General features: G+C 38.7%; 1 protein-coding gene across 16 annotated transcripts in view; it reads left to right on the top strand.

Annotated features, from left to right (window-relative positions):
* The window catches only part of FOXP1 (forkhead box P1), an 809,982-nt gene that overhangs the window by 775,253 nt on the left and 11,808 nt on the right, over positions 1 to 22,921 (top strand). For all 16 annotated transcript variants that reach the window (XM_073644751.1, XM_073644747.1, XM_073644748.1 and 13 more), the window contains 6 exons: positions 8,218 to 8,419; positions 8,592 to 8,668; positions 10,854 to 10,955; positions 14,900 to 15,021; positions 19,149 to 19,218; positions 22,283 to 22,449. In XM_073644751.1, coding sequence (XP_073500852.1) covers positions 8,218 to 8,419; positions 8,592 to 8,668; positions 10,854 to 10,955; positions 14,900 to 15,021; positions 19,149 to 19,218; positions 22,283 to 22,449 — 740 coding nt within the window. The remainder of the gene's footprint in view (positions 1 to 8,217; positions 8,420 to 8,591; positions 8,669 to 10,853; positions 10,956 to 14,899; positions 15,022 to 19,148; positions 19,219 to 22,282; positions 22,450 to 22,921) is intronic.

The raw sequence follows: 22,921 nt of genomic DNA, 5'->3' as shown, positions 1-22,921 counted from the left end.
AGGTCTTTGTTTTTCCAGAGGAAGTGGGGTGGGTTTTTCTCTACAGGAATTGGTGATAGGTTTTTCTCTACAGAAAGTAGAGGCGGGTCTTTGTTTCTGAACAGGAAGTGGCAGTGCATTTTCCTCTACAGGAAGTAGGGGTGGGTCTTTGTTTCTCTACAGGAAGAAGTGGTGGGTCTTTCTCTACAGGAATTGGGGGTAGGTTTTTCTCTACAGGAAGTAGAGGCGGGTCTTTGTTTCTGCACAGGAAGTGGTGGTGGGTTTTTCTCTACAGGAAGTAGGAGTGGGTCATTGTTTCTCCACATGGAGTGGGTTGTTGCCTCTCTACAGAAAGTGGAGGCTGGTATTTGTCTGGATACAGAAAATGGAGGTGGGTCTTTGTTTCTCTACATGAAGTGAGGGTGAGTCATGTCTTTAGGAATTTGGGGCAGAGATTTGTCTCTGCTTCTGCTTTCCTGGCTGTAGAACTGCATACTGGCATAACAAACATACAGGCTTTCTGTTCAGGGTAGACAAGGTAGTGGATAATGTCAGGAAAAATGCATGCTAAATAGTGAGACAGAGGAAGTTCCAGTAGCTAAAGTGCTGGCAGTATGCTGATGAAGAAGTATAACCCATTTAAACACTGGATGACAAGTTATAGAGCGTGAGAATTGATTAGTTGTAACTTTCAGGAAATGTGGGAAGCAAGACCAGTTTTGATTGAAAGTTACAAGAATGCGTCTAACTTTCTGTCCTTAACCTAAAGAAGGGCTACATAAAATAAATAAAATGTATAAAAAAATAAGTTGGCTTTCTCTTATAAGGCATGAGGCACGATGATTGATTTCCAGTGAATTGACACGCAGAATGCAACAGTAGCCAACACAATGGCTTCCCCCGGGGTTAGGCGACTGGCACTCTGGATGATCATTTCGTACGATCCTCCTTATGAAACCACAGGGACTTCCTGCTCATGAAATCTCGCTATCCAAAAAAATATTAAAAAAATATACGTATAAAACACTTCAATGGCAATTGACAAGGTCAGCATTTCATCAAATCGTCGGTTAAGCCTACAAATAGATGTGGGAGATGAAACACCCTTCGCTCCCAGCTCCTGTTTTTTGTTCTCTCCTTCCTCCCAGATTGCAGTCATGTTTAATTTGGAAACTGGGCTCCTTTGGCAAATTAGCAATTAGAACAATTTTGTGGGAATATGTATATGTGTCATTAGTTTTCCTGCAAATTAATAGCGGGAGCAGAGGTTAGGCAGACATTTTCCACTCGACTGCTGCTTTGCTGTTGAGATTTGGCACTTTGTTTTGGAACAGCCTCAGCTGCAGTAAAGCCACAGTCTTCCTCCAGGATCCCTCTGCTAATTAGTTTACCTCATAGCTATTATTCCAAATTATTCCCTCCTTTTAAAATACGATCACTGTTTCGACCAAATATTCCAGCAACACCCTGCACCCTCTTCTCCCTGTCGTCGGGGTCATTCATATGCAGTATTTAATCTTCAGTACGCCTCCATAAGCATCTCCTAATTAGAGTCCTTACAATACAATTTCATCTGGTAATTAGCCTAGATTGGCTGCTTACCCCGTCTTGTCTTAGCGGCGGTGGGTGTGAATCGGTGTCATTTGTCAAAGTCTGTTAAGGCCCCCTTTTCTACTTCATTCTCCACCCACTTCCGTATCTCCTGCTTTCTTTTTAAAGAACTCAACTCTTTAACTCAAGTGAAACCTATTTATCCTGTTTTGATGGCAGAAGAAAATCCTTTAGGGCCCTCGTACACATTAGACACATGTCGGTAGAACCCGCCAATACCAACGTGTTCAACTGTGTATGGGGGCACCGGCTGAATGAAGGTTGGAAGATATGTTGTTCGCACATGTCCGATTTCGGACTTCCGATTGCATTTTTCTCCCTACGATAAGCAGAAGGCCGACGTGTTAGTGTGCGGCTTTCTCATTGAGAACACGAGCGCTCGACCAAGCAAGCGCTCCAGTGTATGGGAGAGACTGATGAGATGGCTGTCAGATGAACCGTTGCCCGATGCATTATTCGGCCAACAGCCATCTAATGTGTATGGCCATCCTTAGTCTATTTAGCAGGACCTTCAAGATACCCCAGAAAAGTAAAAGACTAAGACAAGTCATCTATAGTGCAGGTCTTCCTACATAGGCCACTCGACCTTTTGGGCTCTTTCAGGGTCTTAGTGCAACCTTAACATGCCATGTAGTTACACTCCAGTCCAGATCGGTTACAGGAGTAAAAATGGCAACCGGATCCATAGCCTTGGAGTAAGGTTTTTGCTCATCATGGAAAAACTTGATGGACTACAATATAAGTCAGTGGAGTCTTTTGAGCATCAAAAGTATCAGTCTCTTTATTCAGGAGACTATCCATATGTTACACAAAGTTCATTGATTTCAATAGGAACTGTGTAATACTTCATTTGTCCTGTGGGAGTGCTGTGAATGAATTGGACACCTGCTGTCAAGTTCTCCCACAGATTACATCAGATCATGAGCCATCTCCCAAGTAACACAAAGTAGCTCTACATTGATGAGGGGAAAACAACCCAAAACTGTCTCTTCATAGATGAGTTTCTGGCTTGACATTTATAGCTGGTCATGTTGCAAGGCATGGTAAAGGGTCAGATATTGACTTATTGGGTAGCTACTAGTGTTGAGCGAGTATGTTCTATTAACCCTTTCGCCTAGTTTCCTGGGGCCCAGTTCCGAGTATTTACCGCTGCTCGGTGATATGGTTAAATCGCTCCCATGTGCATGATTTGCAACTGTTTGACAGCTTTATTACATGGGAGGATTGTCTATTTCTTACACATTCCTAACATGTAATAAAGCTGTTAAACAGTTGCAAATCATGCACACAGGAGCGATTCAACCATATCACCGAGCAGCTGTAAATACTCGGATCTCGGCCCGAGCATACTCGGACAGAACATACTCGCTCAACCCTAGTAGCTACCCCTCGTACGTGGTGTTTGCAAGATAGATACTTTTGTACTGAGAGATCTAATTTGCATACATTTTCCCACCTAGCCTTACCAATAAGACTCCATACTCAGCTTGTCTCTTTAAGGAGAACCAGTACTTCCCCCAAGAAACCCTTAGGCTATGTGCGCACGCTCAGGATTTGAATGCATAAATTTCTTCAGCGTTTCTGCATCTCTTGGCAGGAAAAATGCTGCGGAAAAACGCGCGTTTTGACTAGTTTTCGATACATTTTTTATGCGTTTTTTTAATGCTTTTTTGGACATCAGTGAATGCTTTTTGGAGCTAAATAAAGATATTTAAAAAAAAGGAAAGGTGGGACATTGCTTCAACCCTTGGATTACCGTCAGATCTGGGGTGAGTATATTGGTTAATGTAACTGATTAAAGAAAGTGCCTGTTGTGTTTCGAATAATGTTTACTCTGTGTGTTTATTTAACTCTTTACTTAACTTTAATTAGCTTTTAGTAATGAAGGGGTCTGATTGACACCTTGTCATTACCAAACAAAAGGGCTAGGTGTTAGATAATCACATACACCCAATCTTCATTATCATTTCCTTTGAAGTCATTTCTGGGGCAGCTGAAGAGCTGCTATTTTTATCCTAGGAAGGTGCCATTAGGCAAACATGTTACCTGGCTATTAATAACAGCTCACAGCTGTTTCGTTAGCCGCTATGTCCCCACGAACAGCAACAAGCAGCGGTTTGGACGCAACTTATTTTCTCTGCGTCCAAAACCCTGTGTTCTAATGCCGCACTTTTGTTGTCAATACATGCGGATCCACCGCATCTAATGACATTTCAATTGGTCAAAATCTACAGTGGATACTAGCGTGTCTGCTACAGAAATTGACATGCTGCGGATGAGTTCAGGTACGTGTCCACCATCAGGAGCTGCTGCAGATTTGAAGCTGCGTGTTTATACAGCGTTGAACCCGCAGCATCCAGATGTTACAGCATAGTGGATGGTATTTCTAGAAATGTCCACTATGCGTGCATGTGAGGCTGCGGATCACCCGCGGTCAATGACATGCGGCGCGTCTTTCAGGACCGCAGCATATCAAATTCTCTTGCGGAGTCGCTAGTCTCCACAACAGAAATTTGACCACTAGAATGTATTGAATGCGGTGAATCCACATGGTTAAGTGAACACATGTGGCTTTACCTGCGTTCAATAGAAGACAGAGTTTTGGACGCAGCAAATATATGCTGCCTCCAAAGCACTATTACGTCTGGATCATGGGCACATAACCTAAAAAATTTTTAAAAAATGGCGTGGGCTCCCGTGTCATTTTTATAACCAGCAGAGGGAAAGCCGACCGCTGGGGGGCCGATATTAGTAGCCGGGGAAGGGGCCATTAGCCAAAAATGTTCCCTGGCTATGAATAACAGCCCACAGCTGTTTGCTTAGCCTTTACTGGCTAGATTACAGGGGGACCCCAGAAAAAAATTACGTAGGGTCCCCCTATAAAATCTAAACAGACAGCTGCGGGCTGATATTAATAGCCAGGAAAGGGGCCATGGATATTAGCCCCCTCCACAGCTAATATCACCCCTCAGCAGTCCCAGAAATGGCGCATACATAAGATGCACCAAATCTGGCGCTTAGCCTCCGCTCTTCCCACTGCCCTGTAGCGGAAGTGAGTGGGGTAATGAGGATGGGGTTCATGAAAAAAACGGAAAAAAGCAGCGAAAACGCATAAAAAATGCTCAGTGTGCAATTAACCTTAAATGGTAAGGATGAGCGATTTTTAAAAAATAAAATAAATACCTAGCATATAGTCACAGCTCCCCATCAGGTCCCTTGCTGGCTTCCTCCTCCAGCTCTGTTCTTCTCTTCAGTTGTTTAAGACATTACTCTCATTGGTGGCAGAGATGCTGAAGAGTGAAGACTGAAAAGAACATCATATCTGGAGGGAGCCTATGGAGGAATGGACAAGGTTCTGTAGGACAGGTGAGGGTGAGAGGAGTATAATATTTTTTAACCCCCTTCATGGCTCTAAAAAGTATCTAAAAAAATTGGTTTGTGGCTGGTTGCCATTTTGACGGATTCGAGTGAATCGAATCACAAAAGATTTGGAATTTGTGAAATTTGATTTGTTTTGAATCGATTGGCTCATCTCTAAGAAACAAGTGTTGTCGAAAGCCGACAATCATCTTAAGAAATGGGGACTTACTGTAACTTACTGAATTGTTACCAAGGATTGAGACTTGATACAAACATATAAAAAGTGCTAACTAAGGTAAAACTACAAAAGGACACCACCCCACAATGGGTCCAGACTTAATGGACTTGTACCAAGTGCACGTGCGTCTTTGTTCGGCTTGTTGAAAATCAACATCTGTATCCTATTTAACAAGAAAAAAAAAAAGAAAAACGACACATTTCCATAATAAACTGTTAAAAGGCTGCATTACTTGTCTGTTCTCTGGGGATTATCATTAAATCGCAGCTCATATCACACAGAGGACCGGCTTGTAATACGAGTTGAGGTATATTGATAAACTCTAAAGGTCATGTATGGGGAAGAGCTGCAGTTCGGAATCTGTGCGTAAAATTCCTCTTAAATGAGTTCATTTTTTTTTTTTTTACCAAAGATTGAAAGAAATAAAGAAGTTCTATCACTCGAACATAGAATTTCCTAATTATGGATGGTAGTGACACCCCCATCCCCCAATCCCGATAGTCCTGTCTCCTTTACTAAATTGATTTTGGAATTATTCTCTGATACGGTACTATTCTTTGGAATCAATTAATGAAACACCAAGGTTCTCTTGATTAATTCCATATATTGTACCTTTCCTTAACATGACTTCATATTTTTTGGCACCCTCTATACTATTCCACCGTTAGACTGGCAAATTATGTTTAATGGCTGTAATACAGTTATGGGCTTTTTTATATATATTTTACTTATACCTAATTTATGTTGAAAAAAGAAGGAAAGAAATGCCTGACATAGTAATAAGACTGACTGATTGCCGAATTTTACACCGTCTTGAATGTGGTGTTTGATTTATATGGTCTGGATAGGCCTCAAAAATTTTGCTGTCTCGAAAATTGAAAAATTGAAATTAACTTTGTTAAACCAATATTAGAGTTCTGCTTAATGTAAAGTGCAGCTCTGAATGTACACGTGCCAATTCGAGATTTCAATCCCAGAGCTGCTTGCTATTTAGGAAAGTAGAGTTTACACATTTCCTCCGAAACCTAAACATTGGGTTGACGTTCTATTAAATCAACAGATGAAAGTGTATATTTAAATTTCACATGGGCACAAGGCATTGTATGTACAACGTATAGACGGTGGCAGTTTGTTTAAAGTTTGCCCCATAGTTAACATGGTGTAGTTATGTTTTACATTTCAGAGTGTCACAATGATCTATTGGTGGATTGTAATTAACTTGGGTGGGTGGTAAATCTCTTTGGCCAGATGCTGAATGTATTGTTGGTGCCATATCTTGAATGTTTTCCGAAAGAGATTCCAAACTTGCTTATGGAATATGTCTATCCAATGCATAGAGATAAAAATAACAAGGCTTGTATCGTCTCCTTGTGTTGGTATACACCATTCTGTGTTCCACATCAAAGGACATTGGAAGCAGGAGAATGACTGACTGACTGAATTATTGCTCTCGTACTTTCTAATGCCCGCCACCTTTTGCAGGAGCGGACAGGTTGACCAACAACTACTAACTATTATTGAGTTGGAGAGCCTCATGTTGAGATGGTTCCCTTCCATACATGGTGTCATTGATCATCAAAAGCTGTTACTCTTGTTTAGAACCAACTTGTATTGTTGGCTTGCCTGGTTTAAGATAACTAGTGGTTCCTTACTTTATGCTATTAGAAACTTTACACCATTATGTACATTCTAGTTATAGCCACCTTTTGTAGGAAAAGACAGGTTGACCAACAACTATTTAATACTATTGAGCAGGAGAGCCTCATGTTGAGATGGTCCCATTCCATTTATGGTCTCCTCGATTATGAAAAGCTTCTACTCTTATTTAGAGTCAACTTGTATTGTTGCCTTGCCTGATTTAAGATAACTAGATGTTCAATATTTTATGCTATTATGAACTTTAAACTATCATGTACATTCCAGTTCCAGTCACCTTTTGTAGGAAAGGACAGGTTGACCAACAACTAATTAATACTTTTGCCGTGAGAGCCTCATGTTAAGATGGTTCCCTTCCATTTATGGCCACCGCCAATGACACTGAGAACAGCTGATTGGCGGGGGTGCTGGGTGACGGACCCTGACCGATCAGACCTTGATGAACTATACTAAAGATGGGTCATCGATGATAAAGTAGTGGACAACCTCTTTAAGATAACTGGTTGTTCAATACTTTATGCCATTATATATTTTATAGCCTTATGTATGTACCTTATAGATTATAAGGAGGGCCCTCACTCCACCTGTAACTTTTGAACTATGTGTTACTTTTGTGATGTCTTTATTGTTTGTACATGTCCCAGCTTAATTGTAAAGTGCTGTGGAATATGTTGGCACTATATAAATAAAATTATGTACATTCCAATTCCAGACGCCTTTTGTAGAGGGGACAGATTGGTCAACAACTATTTACTACTATTGAATTGGAGAGCCTCATGTTAATATGGTTCCCTTCCATTCATGGTCTCCTTTAACTTCTACTGTTAATTTTAGAACCAACTTGTATTGTTGGCTTGCCTTGTTTAAGACAACTAGTTGTTCATTACTTTGTCATTACATACATTATGGCAGTATCTATACTCCAGTTGCAGCCACCTTTTGTAGGAGAGAACTGCTTGATAAACAACTATTTACTACTATTGAATAGGAGAGGTTCATGTTCAGATGGTTCCCTTTCATTCATGTTCTCATTGATGATCGAAAGCTTCTGCACTTGAATAGAACAAATTTGTATTGTTGGCTTGTCTAGTTTAAGATAACTATTTGTTCATTACTATGTCATATACGTACTTTATACCATTATGTACCTTCCAGCTTCAGCCACCTTTTGTAGGAGAGGACAACTTGGCCAACAACTTCTTACTACTATTGAGCAGAAGGGCTACATTTTCATGTTGAGATGTTTCCCTTGCATTCATGGTCTCTTTGATCACTGAAAGCTTCTACTCTTGATTGGATCCAACTTCAGTTGTTGGTTTGACTGGTTTAAGAGACCTAGTTGTTCAATACTTTTTATTGTTTGGTATTTACAGCTGAACCTGGTATCCAGTGTCACCCTTTCAAAGACTGCATCAGAACCTTCCCCACAAAGCTTACCTCACACACCCACCACCCCAACGACACCACTCACTCCTTTAACCCAGGGACCATCTGTTATCACTACCACCAGCATCCACAATGTAGGACCCATACGGAGGCGGTACTCTGACAAATACAATGTCCCCATCTCTTCTGGTGAGTAGACCTTTTTTTTTACTGCTAAGTTAGAGTACATTTTTACTACTTGTTGGGAAATTGTTGGCATACTACCCAAGCTCGATAGAGTTGAACAACTTCCACTTCTTCTTTATTACATCTTTTAAAACAGTTTTGTGTAATTATTTTTTTTTGTATTATTTAATGGCAGACATTGCACAGAACCAAGAATTTTACAAAAATGCAGAAGTCAGGCCACCCTTTACATACGCATCCTTAATTAGGCAGGTAAGTGCAGATGTCATTGTGGCTGTGAAAACACAATATATTGCATGGGTAAGATCTAACAGATGACTTCAGGTGCTGAAAAACAAAGGTAGGACTAGGCACTGTCCAACAGGGGCAAATTCACAATGGGTTTCTTGTCGACTTCATCCAAGGCTTGATAACCATAGACCCTGTGTACTCAACTCACTATGAAACCTCCAGCCAATGGGTCCTAGTGTAAGGCTAGGTTTGACATCCAAACCCATGGCACCTGACATGTATTTAGCCCCTATTTCCTCAAGTCTAGTGGGCCATGACATCTACTCATGAGTGCTTTGTGATAATGGCCCTGTTCCTGATCCAATTTTGATGATGAATGTATCTTTATTGACAACCTTTAAACAAGTTTAACCATGATTGATGACTGGTACTTCAATGTACAGTCTTCATGAAATAATTGGTAATTACCGGTAGTTATAATCCACCGTTATGGGTCAAACTTGGACAGTAATCAATTGCAAAATTTGCTATCAGTATCCGAAAACATTTAAAGGTCCGAAAAAAAAGAATAAGCATCTGGCATCTTCTTTATGGCTTTTCCTTAGGTTTGATTCCTTCAACTTAGTCCTTCTATTTATTATTGAAATATTATATTATTTAGAAGTAGTGTGAAGTCTTATTTGACCCTTGGAGGCCATATGAAGTGCTTCTTTAGAATCTCCTATCTTTTCAACCCAGAGACTACAAGTGATACTTACTAAAGTTAAGCAAATTGAGTCATAGGATCCTGGTTCAGTGGTTGCCTGCTCACTTCTTCCTTCCTGTTGGCCTCTCTGACACCTCTTTCAATTAATAGGTCCGGTATGACGTTATGTATGTATCACGCCTCAACAATGACCTTGTACCTGACCAGCTAATCCAAAGAGGAGCTGGAGATGCCGGCTATTAGGAGGAGGATGGCAGGGCTCTAATCTGCCAGTAACGACCTACCGGTGTCGCTGATGGACCGAGGCCTATCAAATTCTTTGCCCAACTCTAAGGAATGAGTCAGACGGCTGTATAACTCGGATGTTGATTGAAACGCAGTGCTCGGACTGGCCGGTGGCTTTCGCAACCCGAGCGTGACAGCTGCATAGAAATACATGCTGTCACGCTCCTGTCGGGAGACGCCGATGAGTCTGAGCATTAAGCCACAGCCTCATTATTAGTAGTTGGTCAGTATCCGGTCAGTATTTTTTCTCAGGAGTGGGAGCCAAAACCAGGAGTGGGTGATAAATGCAGAAGTGGTGCCCTTGTTTCCATTATACCATTTCTCAGATTGTTCCTCGCCTGGTTTTGGCTCCTACTCCTGAGACAAAACACTGATCAAATACTGATATTGGGGCCATGGCCTTGCGTTGCGATCCTCATCCGATTTTATATGGCCATCTGCGTCTTCCCTAAAACTTGCCATACATTGCTGTCTTAAGTCACCATACCTTAGTATGTTCCAGTACACGGCCCTGTTTCAAAATTTGAAAAGTATTCACGCCCACCTGTATATTTAAAAAAAGCTTTGTAAAACTTCAATATTTGTCTGAGTCCAAAAACCTTCTTTTTTTTTGCACAAGAGTTTTGAAAACAGCAATATCTAACGTAATTGCTTTTGATTAAGTATTACAATGCAATGTGATTATTAGAAAATTCATTTCACACAACAGTGAAAATGAGGCTGTTTAAAGATGGCAAGTCAATTATCACAAACTACCGTAATCTCTGATCCCTAGAATTAATCTGAGCTCTAAATAATTACTGAGCTGTAATCAGCTGGTGAAATGTTTTGCATTTTTCTTTGATCCTGCTTTGTGAATGACTGATAAATTAATATTTCTACCAGGAAACAGAAATAAAAACTCAAAACAATTAGATAATTCCATTTTCAATGTTGTCATTGAACTGTTAAATAGAGGTATTAATCTCGGATCGCGTTGTGAAGTCTAGTTTACTTATTTTTTTCCTTGTGCCAAATGCCAAATTTTTTTAAACATCTGGGCTTGATTTATATATGTGACTGTTTTTGCCAAACTGGCAAATTAAATATATTTTTTTGTATTTTTTTTTTATAACATATTTTTTTTTTTGTTAAAGCTCAAAATTTTAAATTGTAGCCTATTTTTTTTTTTTCTAATTTAGATTTGTCTTCTATTTCTCATTATGATCTATTTAGGCAATCCTTGAATCACCAGAGAAGCAACTAACACTAAATGAAATCTACAATTGGTTCACACGAATGTTTGCTTACTTCCGACGCAATGCAGCGACGTGGAAGGTAAGGATTGGCTTGTTCGAAGAGTTAAAAGGTTGTTGGATTTGTGGAAGGTCCTATATCCCTAAATGAGTGTAGAAGAAAAGTTTACTTTTTATGGCATTTTTAATGTATTTTATGCATGAGAAAGCCAAGAAAATAGCTCTACTTTTATGTAACTTTTTACAAGTCATTAAGTCATGATGGCCTTGATTAACGACTGTGGATGAGGATCTACACCAGGAGTCTAGAAGGAGTCTCTAGTGCTATTCCATGTGCCATGCCCCTTGGATTTCTTTATCTATGAGGGGGCTCCATTGAGTGCCGTGCATCCTTCATTCAACCATTGGCATGGATCCCATTCCATGGTCTCCTAAAGATCCAATCATCTGGGTCAACTTAACTAAAGATGTAGCATCGGTCTTAGAAAACCTGTTGTGGTCCAACTTTCTAGTAGAAGATGTTTTTGCTCAATCAAGATGTTTCTTATAGTAGGGGTGATCCAAAACTTGCCCATATTGCCACCACTTCTTCCTGAGATGTTCTACATTCGATATTATTTCCAAAATTTGAGACATGAAGGTTTTTTTTTTTTTATGTTGAGGCCATTAGTCTTAATGACATGTCAGAAGATCTATAAAAGATGGAGTAACTCTTTCTATGTAAGATCTATTCTACCAGTCATAATTGACAGCTTGCTATCTCAAACAGATCCATACACCATTTTTTTGTAGACTGTATCTCTCCAAACCTAATGAGAGATCTTTTATCGTAGTACTTCTCTAACAAACTTGGACAGATTTGTGGCCCCCAATTAAAATGTACTAAACCTACATAACAATTATTTGTGAAAATGCAACTAATAGGTGTAAGGGAAACTAGGGACATGACCAAGATAATGGAATTGGAAATGGTTGGAACAGCACACACTACCACATTCGTATGCATAAGCCAGTAAAAGTAATGGCATGTATATACAGGTGCTTTCATGCCGATTAAATCCATACCTTGATTAGAGAAATCCGTTTTGCCATTCCTGAGAAATACAGCATTGAAGTCATATCCAAATGAGCTGCAAGTACTTTAGGGTGGGGGGGACTTTGCACTTGCAGCTCCTTGCAGCACTCCCACCACCTGTCTCCTGTGTCTGATGACAGGCCAGGGAAGGCAGGTGACTGAAACAAGAGTGGCTTGTCAGGTAGACACAGGAGGCAAGCGATGGGAGAGGAATAGGGAGGAAGGGGAGATGAGCTGCAAGTGCCATGTTCCACCCCGAAGCACTTGCAGCTCCTTTGCTTATGATTTCGTCATTGAATTTCTCAGAAACAGCAAAACTGATTTGTAAAATCAAGGTATGGATTTAATCAGCATGTAAGCTCCTGTACATGTATACCATGAGTTTGAGGTATAAAATCCTCATGGCTGGCTCCCTTCAAATTGATCCCAATGGGTCAGCGCTCCCCATTCTAGTAAAATCTCTAAAGGAAGCAAGAACGTTAACATTTTTACGAAGTTTTAGCTCTTTATCTTACTATGATTCCTACAACCATCAATATATTGACTCAACAAAAATACAACATAGAGAAATAATGGTTGTGCTCAACATGATGACCAACAATTATATCTCTTTTTATTTTTTTATCAAGTAGATACATACCCATTACATCATATATAGTTGTATACTTGCACTTGGAAGAGTAGAGTAAAGAGCTAAAATTTCATAAAAATGCTGACATCCTTGTTGCTTTTTTTAGATGACCGCTCATAATAGTTACCGGTAAACTGGTGGGTTGCACATTCATAGATATTGTTTTATGCTGTAATTGGTTTAAAATTCTTGAGGGTAAGAAGAATAGCATTTAAGTGTTTAGAAAGTTTCACACATCGTTAGAAATAACAATTGTTCATGGTGTTCTCCAGGAGTAGGCCAGTAAGGTCATCGGTGTGATTTGTTGTCAAACTTACAGCCACCAAACCTTTGTAAACAATTAAAGAGACCATAGACCCTCCCCTGAAGATCGTAGTGGGTTTAGACCCCCATACAAATTAGAGTAATGTCCTCCTAACCTGCCAATATTATAGTGTTCGGCCGATGGTCTCATGTGCATGGAGATGCCGGCCTACTGATGGCCAAGAGAGATGTCGATTGGACATGTCTGATTTTGGACTGCCGATGGCATTGGTCTCCTGAAGATAAGCCGCCAGTTGACATATCAGTTGGCGGTTTTCTCATCCAGAACATGGGAATGCTCATCGGCTGACTGTTGGCATTGTTCGGCCCATAGCCATCTAATTTTTATGGCCCTGATTAAACATTGATGGTCTACTCTAAAGTAAGACAATCAATGGTTTATTCCTGAAAAAACCCAATGAATTTCTAAAGTGGTAAGTAAAGAATTGTTTTGCAATAATATATGTTGAAAGGGCTGAGAAATACTGAGGGCCTATATTCATTGCTTTCAATTATTTGTCCAAAGATTTAGTCTACCCAATTTCTCGAGAGCTCAACAAACTTTTATTGCCATATCTGCATTGGCCTACCCAATTGTCAGCTTCAAAAGCCCATTAACATATATGATTCTTCAAATGACAACTTCACCATTTGTGGAATCTTCGTTATGAGGAGCCACGTGGCTGAGCCACGTGAACTTCTCTGTAGCCTTATGTTCTTTTAATGCTATGAGCACACAGAGTTTTTTGATGATTTTTTTTTATTGGAGCTATTCATTCCTATTTGCTGTTCATATTTTCAGTGTTTTGATTGTTTTTCTGGTTCAGGTTTTGAAAAAACACATGTTGAAAAAAAAGAAAGTGCGTGTCATTTCTCTAAAGCGGATCCTGGAGGAATCTTCTCCAAGCTAGGCATTGTCCAATCAAAAGGCTCGGGGAAAAAACTCTACAAAAACTTTTCAAAATCACTTCAGGAAGTGAAAAACTCCTAAAAACACTCTCAAACGAAGAATAAGGATTATTTACTGTAGTTGTTTCTGCTTAAAAAACTCATCATTTTTGACCTCTTCAGAAAATTCTGTATGCTCATAGCCTTTGAAGGTTTTGTAGTCTATTCTGGTGGTGGACCTAAAGTCCTCCCAGTTGAAGAGCCTTCCGCCAACTATATAATTCTAGTGATAATAGCTCAAATTAGCCTAAAGATTGGTTCGTAGAAAAGTTGTCTCAGGGTACTCACAAGAAAATTGTTTTTGAGAAATTCCAGAGTATTTGTAACTGTGTAGAGGAGAGAAGCTACATATCCATATGGCCCTTTATAACCAGGATACTTGTTGAGTTTTGCTTTTAAAGGGACAGCTATCATCAGAAAATGACCTATTGTTTAAGTCAGGCTTTTGTGTTATATGTATGTTAAAAAAAAGTTTTGTTTTTTTTATTTTCCCATCTCAATCCTAATTTAAAAAAAGAACAACATTTGGAATCTTGCAGTTTTCACACTGGCCACTGGGGCTATTTTATAGTCATACTTCCTGTCCTTTCAGGTAAGAGTTTATGGTAGTTTCCTTATCAGCAAAAGCAGGATCACAATGATTTATAACAACAATCGACACAGCTGATAAAATAATCACAATAGGTGATGTTACAGCTGACCCTTCTTCCTTCACAATGACCTTTGCACATTCTCATTATAGCACTTCAATAAAAAAAGTAGGGTCAAGATCTACCTATTGTAGCTATGTACATGTGTTGTTTCCTGAAACAAAAGGAAGTTAGAATAAAAAAAAAGCCCTAGTGTAAAAATTTGCAAGAATTCTATTTTTTTTTTCTTTTTAACAAAGATTGTGATAGGGAGAAAAAAAAATGTTAAAACATTTTTTAAAATGTAACACAAAAACCTGATTTAACCAATGTGATTTTCCGATGATGGAGGTCCTTAAAAAAAAGAAAAGTGAAGATGATGATTTTTGTTGACGATGAGCTCTCACCTCTAAATGTTTTTTCTCCTGTCCCTGCTGCAGAATGCAGTGCGCCATAATCTTAGTCTACACAAGTGTTTTGTGCGAGTAGAAAACGTAAAAGGGGCAGTATGGACAGTGGATGAACTAGAATTCCAAAAAAGGAGGCCACAAAAGATCAGTGGGTACGTCCACCATCCTTTGAACTTCTTAGTGTAGTTTGTTATGGTGCCTGTGGTTTCATTTGGTGATGGACCAACAGAGGTGCACTCGCAATGTTTCACCTTCCTCAGAAGGAAGTTCTATACATAATCCCTGCCATTTTGTATACCCACTGAACCCCTGCCCTGCTTGCTTTGGTGTATGCTACATCATCACTTGGTGCTTTTGAGTGCCAGTGCCTATTAACACTCACTGATCATTTGCTTACGCATTGTTATGTTTTTTCCTTTCCCCTCTATTCATTGTGCTGCCTCTTCATTCCAACTCCTTCATCATATTTCTCTGCATCTTTTTGCTTTTGGTTCTCTCTGTTCCCCCCTTTTTTTCCCTACTCTTGGCCACTACTATGGTCCTAGGGTGCCATTCGCACCAATCTTTCTCTCCATAAGTGCTTTATCAGAGTAGAGGATGAGTATGGGTCCGTTTGGACTGTTGATGATGAAGAGTTTAAACGTGGCCGCCATATTCAGAGAGGCCGTCCTCGAAAATACTGCCCTGATGAACACTTTGACGAGCTTGTTGCACAGTAAGAGCCTTAACTTGCTTGATTTTTATTTTTTTCTGGTTAATTTTGCCCTGCTTTTCTTAGCCGCTTCCCTTTGCATGTTTGTATTGCCAACATTTTCATTCAGCCAGCTTCACCCCCAAAGAACTTTGTACAGTGCCCTCAAATTACAAGTCTACACCTTGTCTTATCCATGTTGTTAAGAGTTATGTACACACAATAAAGGCAGATGGAATATGGACTGTGTGAAGAATGGTCTGATGACTCTTTGATGGGACTGGTCATCTCAGTTAGGTTCTATTCACACTATGTTTGGGCTATACAGTCAGGTTGAACATTTGAGGTACTCGTCCTTTTGGCGTATATTTGGCCAAAAAAACACTATTTTGGCTTACATGTGTCCCAGTTTACAATGGTATACCTTTTATCCAATGAATTTGAAGTATGGTCATCAGAAAAAAAATTATATGCCATCTATTGGATGTAGCTCCCCTATAAGTCAATGTCTGACCATTTATCGGAATTTGCAAAGGATACTAGCGAAGCAAAAAAAAAACATCAGTAGAGCAGTTTTGGAGGACTTTCCCCATGTCGGCACAGAACCAGATACTGGTTGATCAGTGGGGAAGCCTTTGACACAGCTCTGGTTTTCGTTACAGAGATCCAGCCCAAAATATTGCCTCTTACAGGTAATGCCCCATGGCAAAAATGTATACAAATTAGCTCTCCTCCAAAAGGAAGAAAATTTTTCCCCATGGAGCATTGTCTGTAAGACACCATACTATTTAGAGAACCATTGCTCCCCCGAGAACTTAGTCATCAACGCTTGACTGGATGTAGAGTCAATTGGACGTAATGTTCGACAGTACCTTTCAAGTGTGAGCCCAAATACGATGTCCTTCATAACATCAAGTTTTTTTTAAAAATTATTCTGTTCTAGAATTTTGTTTCACCGTCCATTGGCTGCCTTTATTGTCTGTGATTTTGCTGTTTTATATATTCGTTTCTAGATTTTTTACTAGAGTTTTGTAGGATAAATGCTATATGTGTATGGGAGAATGGTGTTTATTCAGGATTTTCCTAGCTTGACAGAATGCATAACATTTTGTTATGGTGAATCTCTTAAAAACGTGCACTTCTGTCACACAAAACGGAGTGTCCCTCCCGCTGTGTCTTTCAATATGAGATTATTGTAGAACACAGCAGTAGGTTCCTCTTTCTGGAGGCAGGAAGTTACCTGTACAAATAACAATGAATTCTTCTCAACTGAGAACTAATACTTGCCTTTAAGACCATTCTGTCAGGTTACGGAAACTTTCCTCTTATTTTAAATCTGTAATTGTTGACATTTCTATTTCGGCATAGACGCCATATTCGGCTGGGTGACATGCCTGGCAATGGTGGGCGTTACCCAGCCTTGATAATAATTTTAATACTATAAACTTCATAGTGTATGAAGCCTAAAAGAATGGCAATGGTCACCTCTTTTGTACTTACACCCTTTGAGGATGACCTTCTTAAGTAACGACAAAAAAATGTACTATATCATATTATGAGGATAGTGATAAACTTTAGGTATTTAGTAGAGTTGAGCGGAAAGATTCATAGGACCCTGTTCCAGCGGCCACGTCAGAGGTCTGTGTCAGCCGGCCAAGAGGCCTGCAAACCGCCTCCTTCACACCGGCATCTCTAGCGCCGTTTAGTAGGCCCCCATGACGGCATTTCGCAACATGAATGCATAACATTCCGCCGGGATTACACATCTTTAAATATGCCGGCGTCTCTACTCAGTAGATGGCAGGTAGGTAGTTTGCAGGTCTACGTTCCATCGACCACGGACTACCAATGTGGCCACCAGAGCAGGGTCCTGAGAATCTTTTTGCTCTACTCTGGTATTTAGGCTCTGTTCACCCTGGTGTAATAACTTAATATTGTTATAGATGGAAATGACAAATCTCTTGTGTGGTTGATTGTGATAGATCCCATTGACTTAGGGCTCAGTCAGACTAGCTGGCGGCTCTCCCGACCCAAGCTTGACAGCTGCATAGAAATACATTAAGCCGCCATGGTTGGGTTGGGAGAGCCACCGGCTAGTCCATGCACTTTGTTCTGATCTCGTTACGATTTATACGGCTGTTTGACTGTGCCCTTAAAGGGTTATTCCCTACAATGAAAGTTACCTTTTAACCACAGGATAGGTGATAATTTGCTGATCAGGGAGAGTCTGACCACTGGGTCTCTCATCGATCCCAAGATTGTGCCCCTGAAATGCCCTGTTGGTGGGATCGCCATACATGGGAACTTCATTGTCTATGAGCTCTGTACTCTTCTCCCGAAATCCCATAGACAATGAATGAATGAAGCAGGCATATACGGCCACCACTCCATTCCAACAGGGCATTTCAAGGGCATGATCTCAGGATTGGTGGGAGTCCTAGCAGTCCGACCCCAATTGATCAACCAGCAAGATACCCTCTTTCTTGTGGAATGCGACACTCAGAGTAAATGAAAATGGCTATGCAGTACCGGTGCCATGGCGGGTCCCACCATTACTGTAGAGTGCCAGCTTTCATTTTGGTGGCTTCTCCATGGCGGGCCCCACCATTACTGTAGAGTGCCAGCTTTCATTTTGTTGGCTTCTCCATGGCGGGCCCCACCATTACTGTAGAGTGCCAGCTTTCATTTTGGTGGCTTCTCCATGGCAGGCACCACCATTACTGTAGAGTGCCAGCTTTCATTTTGGTGGCTTCTCCATGGCGGGCCCCACCATTACTGTAGAGTGCCAGCTTTCATTTTGGTGGCTTCTACATGGCAGGCCCCACCATTACTGTAGAGAGCCAGCTTTCATGTTGGTGGCTTCTACGTCTATATGTTGACCAAAGCTATTGACATATATTCTGACGGCATCCGTGAACGTCTATGGATGGCGGAAAACCTAAAACATTCCTATGACCAGTTGTGATTTATTATAGCATTTTTATCAACTGCATTGAAATACAAAATAAAAAAAAACAAGAGCATTCCACAAATTAAAAAAATACAAGCTGAGAGATTTTCATACATTCCTAACATGGTGTGAACAGAGCCGTACTCATGTAATATTAATTGTCTGAATATTTAAGAATATAAATGCCCAGATGGAATCATATTACTATATTTTCACAAAGAAAAGTTTTTATTTGTTTTGTTTTTGTTTGTTTTTTTCATTTTTTATTTAAATTTTTGTTGCCTTGTTAAATAATGAAAGCAATATTCTGCTTTATGCCTACAGAGAGGATAGACACTGGTAGGTAACATAAATGCTTTTTTACTTAGTTTTTTTTTATTTTATATTATTTGCACAATAATTATACTTGTCAAGGCTGTAATTTCTATTACATCCAGTATAATTCTTTATTGTGTTGAAACTAAATGAACCTGCGCTGCATCTAAATTAGCCCCCTCAATGCAGGTTTGAGGCTTGTATGTTTCACAGTGGTTTTTTTTTTTTATTATTATTATTTTTTTTTATTTATTATTTAATTTAAGAAAAAATAAGCAAAATATTTTTAGTAATGGTTTCTTTTTTTTTTTTTATTCATGCAGTAGTCCTTCTCTTATTAAAAACATTCATACAAGTCACGCCTACTGTACACCTCTCAATGCTGCTTTGCAGGTGAGTAGTACCAGCCTTCCCTTCATGTCACCGTTTGGCGTCTTTTCTGCTTATTGCAAAATATATTATCCTGGTTCTAATTAGATATTAAATTTTAATTCTGTTAAAAAAAAAAAGTTTAAGTGCATAAAGCATCGCAGTCCCTGGAGGCAGGCACATATCAGTCTGCTTCAGCATTAGTTAGATGCTTAGCATTTTGAATATTGTGGCAAAAAATTAAAAGTTCACTTATTAATATTTATCAGCAGTATCATAATTTCCATCCTCTTATTTCAGAATTTCACTTGAGGCAAAAATACCACAAGTGTAATTACTCGAGCCGAGCTATTAATGTGCGGAATGAAAGAATACTGTGTCACATGACCTCCTATTGTTCCGGGGGTCTAGGGAAGAACAAAAAAAAAAAAAGATTGCAAAAAAATAGCAAAAATTCTGTCTTCAAATTCTGATTGCTTATTGATCTAATTTGTATTTTTCTATTATGTCAAGTGCTTTACTTTATTTTATATTTTTCTATTTTATTTATTATTATTTGCTGATTATTGTCAAGTTTACTTTTTTTAGGTTTACATACTTCAATTTTTTTATTTTATACATTTTCTTTTTTTCATGTATATTCTGATTATGGTCAGGTTTACTTTTTTTATATGCTTTTATTTTTTATATTCTCTAGTTATTATTTTCTGATTATTTTCAGGTTTACTTTTTTTTTTACATTGTTTTACATATGTTTTATATTTTATTTTTTTATTCTTATTGTCATGTTTATTTTTATATTGATATACTTTTATTTTTTATTCTATATATTTTTTATTTATTTTCTCATTGTCCTGTTTACTCTTACATTTATAGAATTTCATTTTTGTATTTTATACATTTTCTTGGATTTATTTTCTGATTATTGCCATGTTTACTCTTTTTTTATTTATATCCTTTTCATTTTATATTTTTTAGTTTCTGATTACTGTCATATTTGTCATATTTATATACTTTATTTTTTATATCTTTTTTTAGATATATTTATATTTTCTTTTTTTTCTGATTAGTCATATTTACTTTTTATATTTATATACTTTACTTTTCTTTTTTTCTTTTATATATATTTTATTTTTTATTTTCTGATTATGGTCAGGTTTACTTTTCATATGTATTTTACTTTTTTATTAAATATTTTTTATATTTTATTTTTTATTTTCTGATTATGGTCAGGTTTACTTCTTATATGTATTTACTTAACTTTTTTTTATATTTTCTTATTATTTTCTGATTATGGTCATGTTTACTTTTTTTATACTTATTTCCTTTTTTTTATTTTTTGTATTAGTCAAGCATTATGTATTTGTTTTTATACTCATTTGGTGTTTATTATACATTAGCTACCTCTCTTCGTAGACTTTTCATAAATGCTTTCCTTTAATTATACAAGATCATCACATGATAAGAAGGCAAATACGATACCTAATATTTTCTCATTTCTATTGGCAATCAGAATTTTGATAAAGCAGAAAAGAAAAAAATATGAATACCAGGGCATTTCCTCCAATCATTAGAAGTCATATAGTGACAACAGCGAAAGGAAAGAATTGTAAATACTGTTCATTAGTTGCTTACCGTCCCCCGAGTCTTGTGAAATATGATTTTAAAGGCTGTTCTGTCTGTAGAATACTATTAAGATTACAAGCACAATTTACATTCATGAGGCTGAAAGGCAAAATGAAATGATCCTATATTCTATCAGATTCCTTCCTTAACGATGACTAATTCCAATTAGAATGCTCAGCAGATTCTACACTGCTTGTTTTTGGAAATGTAACACAAGCTGTTATCTCTTTTTTTTTCTAATTTTTTTTTTTATGTAAGATTGCATTATAAAATATATTACAAAAAAAAATACTCAGACTGTATTACATTAATACACATTTTAATAAGCAGAAAATGGAAAAGATAAAAATACTTCCACGGCAAATAAAAGAATATAATAAAATTAACAAAAATTCGAACAAAAATACATTGGATTGACCATTGAGGTCATCATACAGTAGAGATGAGCAAATCGAAATTTACACAAAAAAAAAAATTGGATTCACCAGTGTCTGAATTTTTAGCCATTTGCTACTGACGAATCCCGCACAATGGCGGCCGGACACCAATAAAATGGTTTGGGGTTTTACAAAAAAAAAATCTTACACTCACCTCTCCTCGTCTCTTGTACCTGTTCCATTGCCAATGGTGTTCTGATGGGCTTTTACATCATCTTTCTTTCTTCTTGCCGAGTCTGCCATTCACTAGACCCCACGCCATTCCCCATGGAATGGCGTGGGGTCTAGTGAATGGCAGACTCGGCAAGAAGAAAGAAAGATGATGTGATGCAGTGATGTGTGCTGAAAGCCCAATGTAACCGCCTTCGGCGCAGTGCATGTCAATGTCATACATTGCATCTTAAGTGACGTCGTTGGGGCCATGTGAATGGAAGACCCAACCCAGAAATAAGATAAAGGATAGATGAACTGATCGGCGGCAGCAGGACAGGTAGTGGGACTTATTTTTTTAACCCCTTTCCTGTCTATTCAATTGGCATTAAATTTTCCCCTTGAATTGAGTGAATCTGCCCCAATTGAATTTCGGGAGATTACTTCAACTCTACTATATAGATGTCTTTAAATACTGTAAGTAAACCTCAGTTAGCCCATGTTCACATCATTCTCTTGGCGTTTATCCTGGTAATGCTCCTGACATAAGCGCTAAACCTGCCCGCAGGGTTGTATTTTTGGCCCCGACCAACTAGTGTCCTTTTGACGTCTGTCCACCAAAAAAAGATATGGAAAAAAATTGTAGACCACAGTATTCTATAAAACGGTAAAAAACAGATACTGCATAATTATTTTTTGTCTTACAGTAGGACCCAGTAGGATGGCACCGGCCTCAAAAATCCATTTAATTATAGGTTCTGACATATATTCAAAATGTGTATGATGTACAAGTAATTGAGATACCAACATTTTTGGAAAACTTTGGGGAACTTTTTGGCTTAGTATGAAGAGTATGTTTTTGACTTTTTCAACAGGCTTCAATGGCCGAGAACAGTATACCTCTATACACTACGGCTTCCATGGGAAATCCAGCTCTGACCAGCTTAGCCAGTGCCATGAGAGAAGAACTAAATGGTGTGATAGAACATGGCAACAGTAATGGTAGCGACAGTAGCCCGGGACGTTCCCCTATGCAAGCAATGTGAGTATTGAGAACTGTACAAAACTGCTTCACGTTTTGGGTGCACTGGTTTTGATAAATCTTCACCAACCTTCCTGAAGAGGGTCCCACATCCCAATACAACTGAAGGGCTTAGCTCAAAGTCAACCTCTGTCCATGTGCCCAAACCGAGAGCTGCTTCCCATTCACTATCGCTCAGTGGCCTCACAGCATCGAAGTCCTAGGTTCGAATTTCATCACGGTCAACATTTGTATGATGTTTTGGTGGAAACAACAGTACATAGAAAAGTCCCATAAAAACAAAGTCCAAAAGCACACTGAAAGCCATTTAGGAACACTGGAATTTAGATTGTCATATCACTCCCTCATCCCATAGGGGCACTCAATCTATGTATGATGGAGGTATATAAATTGGCAAACTCTGCACAGCCCTTCATGGTCACTTCACACCATGCTATATCACGTTTCATCTGCAGTAAAGTTGAAATTTCTT

The sequence above is a fragment of the Phyllobates terribilis genome, unplaced genomic scaffold (genome assembly GCF_046119375.1).
Source record: "Phyllobates terribilis strain yellow unplaced genomic scaffold, ASM4611937v1 Scaffold_8__6_contigs__length_399053987, whole genome shotgun sequence".
Classification (NCBI taxonomy): Eukaryota; Metazoa; Chordata; class Amphibia; order Anura; family Dendrobatidae; genus Phyllobates; species Phyllobates terribilis.
This window is presented reverse-complemented; position numbering and strand designations above follow the sequence as displayed.